Consider the following 12,168-nt stretch of genomic DNA (forward strand, 5'->3'; position numbering starts at 1 on the left):
CCTTCGAATCGCCCTATAGCAAGCCCTTCTCTTTCCAGGAGGTGAGCTGCGTGGGGACGCCAGATCTAAACCCGGGGGCCGCCGCCCATGTGGGCTTGCGCGGCTTGGTGATGTAGAACCACCCCGATTGCCACCCCTTGACGGAGTCCACAAAGGCCCCTTCGAGCCAAAGGACGTTGGGTAATTTACCCAACATGGCGCCTCCGCATTCCGCTTGCGCACCCAGCACAACCTTCGGCTTGACGTTGAAGGTCTTGAGCCACAGGCCGAAGTGGGGCCGGATGCAGAGGAAGGCCTCGCACACGACGATGAACGTCGAGATGTTGAGGATGAAGTTCGGCGCCAGATCGTGAAAATCCAGGCCGTAATAGAACATGAGCCCCCGGACGAATGGATGGAGCGGAAAGCCCATTCCGCGGAGGAAGTGGGGAAGGAAGACGACCCTCTCGTGAGGCCCGGGGGTAGGGACGAGCTGCCCCTCGTCGGGCAGCCGATGCGCGATATCGCCGAAAAGATATCCGGCGCTGCGCAGTCTGGTGATGTGCTCCTCCTTAACGATGGAGGCCAACCATTTTCCTCCCGCTCCGGACATATTCGGAGAATGTCGAGGCGAGATGCGCGAGCTTGGGCGTTGGAGCTTGAGTACGCGGAGGTGGATAAGCAAAGGAGGAAGAAGGCGTAGGTGAGAAGGTAAATCCTTATCCCTTATATATAGGCGGACGAAAATGCGTCCCGCTGGCCTGATAAAACTCGCTTATCTCCCAAGCGCCACCATCAATGGCGCGGTTGGGTTACCCACGTCCGTATTGATGAGAATCCCGGAATAAGGGGAACACGATCTCTGCTTCGACAAGACGTGCCAAGGAAACCGCTTCGCTAAACGTGCTGAGGTGGTATAGTAAAAAACAATTCAAACAAAGGCTTGGTAGCGGTGTGATGTCACGCCGCATAATACGTCAGCAGATTGGACTGGTGTACATTTTATTCTCTCTGCGGTGGAATATGGAATTTATTTTGCAGAGCCGGACACTATCCTGGTGTTCATGATCTTCTCTGGATTATTCAAGGGAGGAACCCGCCTTGCAATGCCGAACATTATGCGTGCCGGACTTATCGTCATTGAAGCCTGGTTCAGGGGCTACTGAGGGAGTCCTGGACTAGGGGGTGTCCGGACAGCCGGACTATCATCGTCCGCCGGACTCCAAGACTACGAGGATACAAGATTGAAGACTCCGTCCCGTGTCCGGATGGGACTTTCCTTGGCGTGGAAGGCAAGCTTGGCGATACGGATATGTAGATCTCCTACCATTGTAACCGACTCTGTGTAACCCTAGCCTCCTCCGGTGTCTATATAAACCGGAGGGCTTTAGTCCGTAGGACACAACATACATTACAACAATCATACCATAGGCTAGCTTCTAGGGTTTAGCCTCCTTGATCTCGTGGTAGATCCACTCTTGTACTACCCATATCATCAATATTAATCAAGCAGGACGTAGGGTTTTACCTCTATCGAGAGGGCCCGAACCTGGGTAAAACATCGTGTCCCTCGTCTCCTGTTACCATCCACCTAGACGCACAGTTCGAGACCCCCTACCCGAGATCCGCCGGTTTTGACACCGACAGTAACGTCTCCAACAATTTGCAAACTTTTACAAAAAATACATAAATTGGGCAGTCCACTTGCACACAGATTGTAGAAAAAAATTGCCAGTAGTAGAGTGAAGAGATCTCGAAAAAGGGTTGTGGAAGCCGTCTTCCTACGTGTAGTTGCTTATCAACCCGCCCAGCCACAAATTAAGATATGTGCCTATCGCCGTATTCACATTATTAAGCAACACAACATCCATATATGCGGGCGAAGTAAAGTTATCTGGAAGGCGGGCGAAGAAAACCTCCCGCAACCGTTTCGATCGTGCCTGCGGAAGTCATCCAACACCAACCTGAATTGTTCCGCGGGACTGTCCGGACGCGATTTCTCCCGCAAATTGGAGATAAAAGTGTGAAAGGTTTGCGGGAGTCCGAACACCTGAAACGTAGGACTCCGACCCCCCCCCCCCCCCCCCCGGCCCACCCAATCCCCACTCCCGGTCCCATTTCCTTCCATTTCACCCCTTCTCCCCTTGCTTTGCATTCGCGCCCTCCACCTCCGCCGCCGCTGCTGTTTGTCTCCGGCCGTCACATAGGTATTGCCGGACGTCCGCAACCAGCACCAACGTGCCCGCTCGCCGTTTCGACAGAGCTTTCAGCCCTGGAGCAGTTTGTACCCAGGTACACTCCGCCCCCTGTCGACGACCTTCATGGCGGACACCACACCCGGCAGGTGTTCAGTCAAATGTCATTGAGCTTATTTTCAAATGCTATGTCGTTTTTTAGAGTACGAAGGATGATGAGCTACTCGACCATGGAGGATGAGTTTGCGTGGTTGGCCGTATCCGCGGTTTTTTCATAGGCAGGAGTAGAGGGGGCCCTTTCTTGGAGCAAGTGCATGAAAAGTTTCACGCTGAAAGCACATTGCGCCCTACAACATGTACATCATTCAACCACACAACATGAGGTCGTTGACGTATCGCTGGCACGCTATCCAGATCAGTGTCATCAAATTTTGCAACATGGCTCGTCAGCTCGAGGCAAGGTAGCCATTGCACGCGGCAGAGGATGAGATCGTAAGTTTTACTTCCTCTTGCTCAACTTGTTGGTCGATTCATTCACTCAATGTTGGTTCTACACATTATATGTAGCCCGCACGCGCCGTCGTGGTGTACGACAGGCCAGCGGGACGGCCATTTACGTGCATACACTGTTGGATGAAGCTGAAGGGAAAGTATGTGTGGGAGGACATTATCCGTTCCTGAAAAACTTGTTGGACATCTGGGATCTAGTCTAATTTAAGACCTTGTTGTACTAGACTTAATTTGCATGCCATGTGTGAATGATTTGTGCTATTTTCTATCAGAACTTTGATGAATATCGACCGGTTTGAATGAATTTCGTCCGATTAGTTAAAATACGGTTTGAAATGTATACTGCTAGTGTTGGATGGTTGTCTCCCGTATCTGTGTTCTCGGACTGATACCCCTATCCATGAACGGATGCGGGAGGTTTTTTACGGTTGCCGTTGAAGATGCCCTACGAGGACGGGTAGCACTGAGAGCACCGTGAAGTCCCATTTTGCTGTCACGGGTCGAATCTCGACTCTCGAATGAACTGTACCAAAGCCCCAGCTTGCACATAACTACAACAAACAAAAATAAACCACTCGTGGTAGTAGAGTGATAAGATCTAAAGCTAAAATGTTGCCGCACGCGAATTGGCCGATAGAGCACGTGGTGTATTAAACTAATTGCTACAAGGACATAGAAATGTACTCCCAACGTCAGAAAATGTCTTATATTTTGTGAGGAAGAGAGTATATACCATGTTTATGAGACGGCAATAATGGCTGGTAGGGTAGGGTCGCCCTCGGCAAGCCATGGGGTTGAAGCACTCCGATCCACTCGTGGTCCCTTCTCTGGTGCGACGCACCATTCCTCCGTACAGCTAATACCCAATGCATGTCACGTACCGTCCCCGTCAACCACTGCGTGCCGTAGAGGTCGTTCTCTCTGGCGGCATGCCGATGCCACAGATAATGATGCCACAGATAATATCAGCAGTGGTGGAGGGGGTCGTCCGGCACGGCGAACATGCCGGTGCCACAGATAATATCAGCAGCCATGGGGTTGAACATGCCGCTGAAGGATCCCTGTGTCACCATTGACAGCAGACAGTAGAGTTATAATCAGCTCTGGGACGGCCCTATCTATTCTTGCTTCCAGTGCTTCAGTATTTACAAGATCGTAGGTTTAAAGAAGAATCTTCACTTTTGAAAAGAGTTTCGAATCTTGATTTATAGGATCGTAGGTTTAAAGAGGAATCTTCACTTTTGAAAAGAGTTTCGAATCTTGATAAACACTCATTCCCCGTCAAAAGGATCGATTTTTCTTGCAATGGGGGAGGTGCTTCTAAAGAAGCTAAAATGAAGACATCCCTGCATGGCATATACTCCTACGCAGGGACAATTTGTTGACCTATAACTTTTTATAATTCATAGAAGTTCTGGTCAACAAATTGTCGCAGCGTCATTCACCTGCTTAAGTTGGCAGTTGTATCCATATGATTTTCTATATATATATATATATATATATATATATATATATATATATATATATATATATATATATATATATATATCCAGCCATACGCGAACAATTTATTCAATGATCGATCATCATTCACCTTTTATTGTTAGTGTCGGCTCTCAGGCACATAAATTACTAGAGACAACAACATTACCCACAAATTCCAAATGACGGTCTTCCATTTGGTTGCCTTGGATAATCCCATTTCGATCAAACATGCAAGGCTGCAGATGAACATATATGACTCTATCAACTAATAGCACATATATTCATCCCAATGGATTTCATCTGGCCAAGCTACTAATGTAGGACTCAGACATTTACGCTTGCTGAATACCACTGGGCCAGGTCAAGTTTTTAACAGGCTTTAGAATTGCTTCCACTTCGTGCAAAAGTTCTTCATCTATGCCCAAAGTCGACAACTCCACTGCAGCAGCTACATTCTCCTCCACCTTGAATCAGATAAGCACCAGATGGTTTTTCAGGTAAGCACAAGATGAACAATTCCTTCAGAGTATATCTTTTCAAGCTAACATGTTTTAATTGATAAAATATATGGAAGGTACAAACAATGCCATTTTTGCTTCCTCCTGTGGTATACACTATTTTTATAATATTAGGTTTGTATTACTTTAATTCCGGAACTAACATTACATCATGTTACTATTTGTTTCCTCCTAGTAGAATAAGGACACAAATTTACTGCACTTTTTAGTTTCTAATAAGGCCTAATATTTCAGCACTTGTTCCAATTTGAACAAATACACTACCTATTAATAAAGCAGTAAATAGTCAAAAAAATTATTAGGCTATGTTTACTGGAAAAATACAGGTCACAATTTAATGGCTCATCTGTATTAAAATTCGAAGCAGCATTGGAAAACAGGCAGAAGCTAGTACATAAACAACGAAGACTGTTATGTTCAATGTGGTATTACTCCGATGATTATCCGACGAGAACAATATTATTTCTCTCCAAAACTAAAATGGTTATTGTACTATATTATTTTCCCTTGGGCATCCACATGTGAGTAGATCGAGCCAAATTTGCTTTACAGAATGACTAAGCACTCAGCAGGTGGTTCATCGGGTTTAGGCAGGTTCAGGCATGGAAATGGGATATTTAACATGTACATACTTAAATTTATGCTTAAAGGATATGCTGTGTAGAAGATCCACTAGAGTGAGGCAAATTGAGTACCTGTTCTGGAGAGTTCATTCCAACAAGAACTGTAGAAATTTCATTGTTCATCAAGCTATACTTCATGGCTAGCTTTGTAATATGTTTCCCCTTCTTTCTACAGTGATCTGCCGCGGTCCTGCATGCCAGCTGATAACAGATCGTGTTATACATGGCAATTGATGGATTGGTTTGACACATCAGACAGATCGTGTTATACATGCCAATAAGATTTCTCAATTTCAACTACTATTTCACCCACGAGAGTGTAACAGATGTAATAATTATCTTCAAGAGCTTTTACTGAGAGATGTATTGCAAATTGTTCAGTTCTTGTTTGTTAATTAGGCTCAGTTTGCCATCAATGAACTGTACTGAGATGAACTTATATTTCATAATCTTCTGTGAAAAAATAACCACGAAAACAAGAAGAGGTTAGTTAACAAAACGACTAAAGTAGGCAATAGCTAGTTGGGCAAATGGGACTGCCAGTTTATCATAAACCAAGCATCCTTAGTATGGAACAATGGGTTAGAAGGGATTCAAATACAACACATAAATCAACTTGAAGAATTGGAATATACATGCTGCTTTGCAATTGCACTCTCGAGATATCCTCCACAAGAGACTTGAGGTAAAAACACATCGAAAGGGACCATTGACCACTCTACCATTCCCTTTCTATGGCTCTCTCTCCCTGCTTCACTAAACTAGGGTGAACCAGGATCCACCAAACGAAAATGGGACAAGCGGTTATTGAACTTTGGACAAAACCAGCGATCATGTTTACGAGTCTCATGAACTTCTCTTTGTACGTGGCAAACGTAATTATAACAGCATAGGGAATAAATTTATTTTCCGTAACTTGCAGAAAGAATCAAGTTGACCAACTTATTAATTCACCTATGTAACCTGTGTACATAACTTCACAGTCACCACTTGTCACCTTCGGATAAGGATTTTGGCATAAAAATGTTTCTTTTTAGTTGCTATTTACTTTAAACCTATCACGAATAAAATTCACAAAATATGTTCCAGTGTCAGAAAGTATACCTTTGAAGTCACATACACCTACATCCACATGGACATAATGATGCTGTAAACAGTTTGTTCAATGAAATTTGAAGTAATGGAATTTTAAGGTGGAATTACTTAGTTTTTGTTATTCACGTTCCATTGTTTTTGAAAAACTGTCAAAACAAAAATATTTAAATTGATATTTTAGAACTGACAAAAAACAGAAATGAGCAGCCGAATTGTGATAACTGAGAGTTTAGTCCAGAATGTTTGGTCCAATTTCATATAAAATTTCCTAATCCTTCTTAATTGTCCCTCATTTTCCATCTCAACAACCCCTACAAACCAGCATTCCTTTATTTGTTACGTGGGGAATAGTAGTAGCAGGAGTTTTATTCAGCTTTCATAGTCAATTAGAGATAGGAAGTGCGGGGATTAACACTGTTAGGTAGCACTACGTGTAGGAGACCAATAAGGACAGAGTCGGCTTAGCCTACAGGACTTGATCCTACATAGAAAGGATCTTGATTGTACTAGAGAATACAAGCAATAATCAATAAAGTATGGTTTCCCTAATCCCTGTTCTCTTCATCACTAATGTCCGATACCCTGCTACCGGTCTACCGCGCGCAACAACTCAAGTCATAGCTTGTGATAGAGGATTGGGTTCTGCTACGCAGATCCACTCGACGAGCAAAGAAGTATGTGTTGCTCATTGACTGTTTGAACTATCCTAGTTATTAGTAGCTAACCAAGTCAGAGTAGGGTGGCCAAGAAGCTTCTTGCCGATGCCCCCAGGCCCAGGGTGACGGCACCACCTCTCTGGCGACGCGTCGGTCCTCAAGCTCCATTATCTGTATCAGGCTGCATATTTTGGCAACGCAAGTGTATCTTTGGCGCCTTTTTACGGCATTGAAAAAAGGGGAAATGTCCAGCGTTAATGTTTGTATCGGTGTGCTCGGGAGCAAAGTGCTCAGTGCTGTCAGATACTCAGATTCCTTCAAGCCGAACCATGCGGTAGCACTTGTGATGCAGGGCTAGGATGGCGTGGCAGCGCCAGCACGCCATAATGTGTTAGGTGAAATTTTATTTTTGCCACTCTAGCTTTTCCTCATCTTCATTATGCCACTCTAGCTTTTGACATTTCACTTTTGCCACTCTTAGTTTTTGACAATCATCACAACTACCATTCCGTGGCAAAAGCAAAAGTTCCAGAGTGGCAATTGTGATGCATTGTCAAAAGCTATGAGTGGCAAAAGTGAAATAAAATTATTTTGCTTTCACCACGGAATGGCAATTGTGATACATTATCAAAGGCTACGAGTGGCAAAAGTGAAATGTCAAACTCTAGAGTGGCATAAGGAAAATTGGCAAAAGGTAGAGTGACAAAAACAAAAGATTCCCAATGTGTTATGCGTTAGTCGTTTTCTTCTAAAAATAGGATGGTACCAGTATCTTATATCTGGTTATTCTACCTACAATAGGTGATTTGTGAAGAAATAGCTTGTCCTGCAAATAGTCGGATGAAAACGAACACAAATCGTATTACAGCAATACCTTGAGTTCTTCTGGTGCAGGGTGCCACTCAGGTGGACCGTTATCCGTGAGAAGCCCCATAGCAAGGGGTGAAGCGCTGATCACCCCAACACCTTTGCTCTTCAAGTACGGTAGCAAATCCACCAGTGCGGTATCATTGATTCCGTAGTGGCAGTACGACAGAACCAAATCTACGGAGCCGGGAGGCACCCGGTCAAGCACGTAGGTGAAGATGCTCAACGGCAATCCAGTAATTCCAATGAACCGCGCCTTCCCACTCTCCTTGATCTTTTGCAGCGCAGGAATCGTCTCGTTCACAATCTGCAAACATCCAAACAGCAATACATGGTGTTACAGGATCAATCATGGGTTAGAGGTGGTAGAGGGAATTCGTCGAACAGGTGGTGGGCGGCGAGACCGACCTGGTCCAGGTTAGTGAACTCGATGTCATGGCAGTGAAGGATGTCGACGTAGTCGAGTCCCAGGCGCGCGAGGCTCTCGTCGATGCTGCGCGTGACACGGGCGGCGCTGAAGTCGAAGCCTTCCTTGTAGCGGCCGCACTTGGTGGCGACCACGAAGCTGTCGCGCGGGACGCCCGCGAAGCGGAGGCAGTCCCCGAGCACCGACTCCGACACCGTGCCGCCGTAGTACCTGCGAAGAACAGCGGCTCAGGCCCGCGGGAGGCGGGGGCGAAGGAAGGGGAGAGAGTGGCGGGGCGGGCGTTACGGGGATGTGTCGAAGAAGTTGATGCCGAGGTCGAGGGCGCGGCGGACGGTGGCGCGGGCGACGTCGCGGGGGACGTCGCCGAAGACGTTGCCGAGCGGGGAGGCGCCGAAGCCGACGGGGCTGACGCGGAGGCCCGTGCCGCCGAGGGTGCGGAGCTCCATTGCTCGGGTTGGTGTTGGTTGCGCCGAGCGGAGGTGGGTGGTCGTTGCCTTGCCTGCCTGGCTGATGGTCCAGCTCGTCGTGTCCTTGTCTTGTCTCGGCGGGGAATTTGCGGGAGAGATGGTGAGGCGGCCATACCTGGCCAAACGGGCCGGCCCATTATAACCGTGCCTGGCCCGGCACGGCCCGCCAGGGCACGATTACTATACGGGCCTGCCGTGCTGGCCCGCGTGCTGCGCCCCCAGGCCCAGGCACGGCCTAGTTAGTAAACGGGCCGGCACGTTGGCCCGTTTAGCACGGTGGGCCGCATATTTTCAGCCTATTATTTGACGCACCGAGCATTTTTAGCCTATTTTTACATATTGGGCCATATATAGATGTATAAAAAATAAAGAAAACTTAATCGGGCCGTGTCGTGTCGGCCCGCGTGCCTAGCCTCCAGGCCCAGGCACGGCCCAGGGCGTGCCGCGTGCCTGGCCCGGCCCGTTTAGCCCGTGTCGTGCCTGGCCCAAGGCGGGCCGTGCCGGCGTGCTCACGGGCCGGCTCGAAAAAACCGGCCCATTTGGCCAGCTATAGAGGCGGCCTCCACGCGCTATAGTTTTTTTCTTTTAAGCCGAACAGCGACTTTACAGCGTGTTTGGTTGCATTGATTTTGGCTCGGTTCAGCAGGTTGAATACCATTCTTCTGGACAGCGGAGGAGAAAGTAATGGAGGGAAGTGTCCTGGGATACAATCTGCAGACCTGTTTGCTCGGAGGGTCAGGCGTTAAAAACCTGCAGTTGCAAGCACTGACACTTCGAGTAAGGTAGGAATGGCTACGGAGAAGGCCGTGGCAGGATATGTGATGTAGGATAGAACCTTAGAGGCCGATCTTTCACGTTTGGAGCGGATCCCTACGAGGAACACGAAGAACACGAGGAGGGGAACGAGAGAAAAAACACGAGAAATCACTCAATCAACAAGAACAAAGTAACACATGTGCTAGATCATCGAGGCACGAGGTAATACAAGATCCAAATCCAACAAGAGACGATACAAAGGGTAACCGGTTCTTCTACGTGAGGAGGTCTTGATGGTCTTCTCCGAATGGAGTTCTTGAATCCAGGTGGATCTTCTCCGAAGAGGTGTCGGTCCCTCACGAGGAGTAGATCCGAATGGATGAGCGAGACTCTATCTCACAAATGAGCTAAATCAACGCTAACCCTAGCTAGGAGGTGGGAGAGGTCTATTTATAGTCATATTGCAAATGAGGGGCGAAGTGAAGGGGTACATGGGCATCGGCCCGCAACTGGGCGCGGCCAGGGGGCGAACGTCTAGTGGCTCGGGACGGCCCGGTCGTCCGTAGGTCTTCGGACGTCCGTAATTTGGCTTCTGTGGTCGACTGCACGGTCGTCCGGTCTTCCTCGGATTTCCATTAATTTGGTTCTGTTGGGGAAGTGTCGGCCGTCCGGAGGGGCTCGGTCGACCGGAGCCTGGGAATCATTGGACATCCGGCCGTTGGAGCTTCTATTGTCCTGGTTTCCATGTGCTATAGCAACCTCCAGGGGTCGGATGTCCGGGCTGGGCCGGTCGTCCGGAGCCTATAGCTTCCGTGGCAGCTCTTCTTCTTGTCATTCACACTTGGTGTCCTCGCCTTCTTGTCCATTGAATGTAGTTGTTCCGTGGCTTTCCTCCAAGCACCTGATCACACATAGAGTCTCCGCATGAGGTAGTAGCCATGTCTCGTAAGTAGAGAGTGGGAGTTCAGAAAGGAGCGAGTTCACCTTATCTTCGATAGCCTTTGCTCGAGCTCTTGTCATGGGTCCAAGTGGTGTCGTGGGAGATGTAGGTACGTCCATGGGGATGATCGAGGGATGCTCCGCATCATCTCCCCCCCCCCTGGGAAAGATCCGACCTCGGATCGAGAGTGTCATCACCATGGTATGGCGAGAGGTCCTTGACGTTGAAGATGTCGCTCACATTGTACTTGTCTCGTGGGAGGTCGATCTTGTAGGCGTTGTTGTTGTAGCGTGCTAGCACCTTGAAGGGCCCGTCGGCTCGAGGTAGAAGTTTTGACTTGCGTTCGTTGGGGAAGCGGTCCTTGCGAAGATGTAGCCACACAAGATCTCCAATGTTGAATATCATGGGTTGCTTGTTGATGTTGAGCTTGGTCGTGAGTCGTTGTACTTGGCGCTCGATGGTGTGCCTTGTATCTTCATGCATCTTCTTGAGGTAGCTTGCTCGTGCTCTCGCATCGAGGTTTGTGCGCTCTTGTGGTGGAAGAGGTAGGATGTCCAATGGGGACAACGGGTTGAAGCCGTAGACGACCTCGAAGGGGGACTTGCCGGTCGAACGTCGTACGCGTAGGCGTACTCGGCAATGGGTAGACACTCCTCCCACTCCTTGATGTTCCTCTTGATCAACACGCGAAGTAGAGTGGAGAGTGTATGGTTTGTCACCTCCGTTTGGCCGTCGGTTTGAGGATGGTATGCCGACGAGAACAAGAGCTTGATTCCAAGCTTGGCGCATAGCGTCTTCCAAAAGTAACTCAAGAACTTGACATCGCGGTCCGAGACGATTGTCTTTGGTACTCCATGAAGTCGCAAGATTTCCCTACAAAAGAGATTGGCAACATGTGAAGCATCGTCTATCTTGTTGCATGGAATGAAATGTGCCATCTTAGAAAATTGGTCCACAACAACAAACACGGAATTCTTTCCATTTTGAGTTCTAGGCAAACCAAATACAAAATCCCTGCTAATGCACTACAAAAAAAAGACACATTCGTGACATTTTGGGCCGAACGAAATTTTTTTCTGTCATACATATGACACTTCTATGACGATAATTGTGACAGAACCCGGTATCATAGTCGATTTGGTGGGCTCCTACTTCTATGACAAAAAATCATGACAAAAAATGGGCTTTTCGTCCTGGGCGGGCCGGAGATGCAGCTGCATGACATTCTTTGGGCCGTCCATGACGGAAAAAACCGTGGTAGAAGCGAGGGGAGGAAAATTTCGGGGAGTTGCCAGTTACGGTGGGAGGTCGGGGGACGAGCGATGCGCGTTTCTCTCGTACACGTACGCGCGTGTGTGCGAGGCGTTGGCTCTAACTGAACCCGAGCGAGGCGTTGGGCTCTAACTGAACCCGAGCGATTGCACTGCAGGCTACGCGTTACTAAACCCGAGCGATCGATCGATGGCTATTAACTGAATCCGATGGAGCGATTCCTTCGCTACTGCTTCTAACTGAAGCCGATCGATTGGATGAACAGTGAGCATTGCGGGGGGGGAGGGTTTGGATGAACAGTGAGCGGTGGCGTTGCCTCTGGATGAACAGGACCCCGTGGTGTGGAGGGCTGGATGAACAGTAGACGATGGAGGGTGG

General features: G+C 48.2%; 1 protein-coding gene across 1 annotated transcript; it reads right to left on the minus strand.

Moving 5' to 3' along the window:
- Positions 1 to 4,251: 4,251 nt before the first annotated feature.
- On the minus strand, positions 4,252 to 8,923 carry LOC123110451 (L-galactose dehydrogenase). The gene is made up of 5 exons (XM_044530966.1): positions 8,641 to 8,923; positions 8,337 to 8,565; positions 7,936 to 8,235; positions 5,383 to 5,511; positions 4,252 to 4,633 (listed from the first exon to the last, which is right to left on the minus strand). Exons 1-5 carry the CDS (start codon positions 8,799 to 8,801, stop codon positions 4,502 to 4,504), a joined length of 951 nt encoding a protein of 316 aa, XP_044386901.1. The 5' UTR covers positions 8,802 to 8,923; the 3' UTR covers positions 4,252 to 4,501.
- Positions 8,924 to 12,168: the final 3,245 nt, after the last annotated feature.

Source organism: Triticum aestivum, chromosome 5B (assembly GCF_018294505.1).
Source record: "Triticum aestivum cultivar Chinese Spring chromosome 5B, IWGSC CS RefSeq v2.1, whole genome shotgun sequence".
NCBI classification, from domain to species: domain Eukaryota; kingdom Viridiplantae; phylum Streptophyta; class Magnoliopsida; order Poales; family Poaceae; genus Triticum; species Triticum aestivum.

Bases quoted from the DNA above. Each gene is read 5' to 3' on its own strand.
- LOC123110451 (XM_044530966.1), bottom strand. From the start codon at position 8,801: ATGGAGCTCCGCACCCTCGGCGGCACGGGCCTCCGCGTCAGCCCCGTC. The intron at 8,566-8,640 runs GTAACGCCCGCC...TGTTCTTCGCAG, and splicing joins AACTTCTTCGACACATCCCC to GTACTACGGCGGCACGGTGT. The intron at 5,512-7,935 runs GTATTGCTGTAA...ATCTGTTATCAG, and splicing joins CTGCACCAGAAGAACTCAAG to CTGGCATGCAGGACCGCGGC.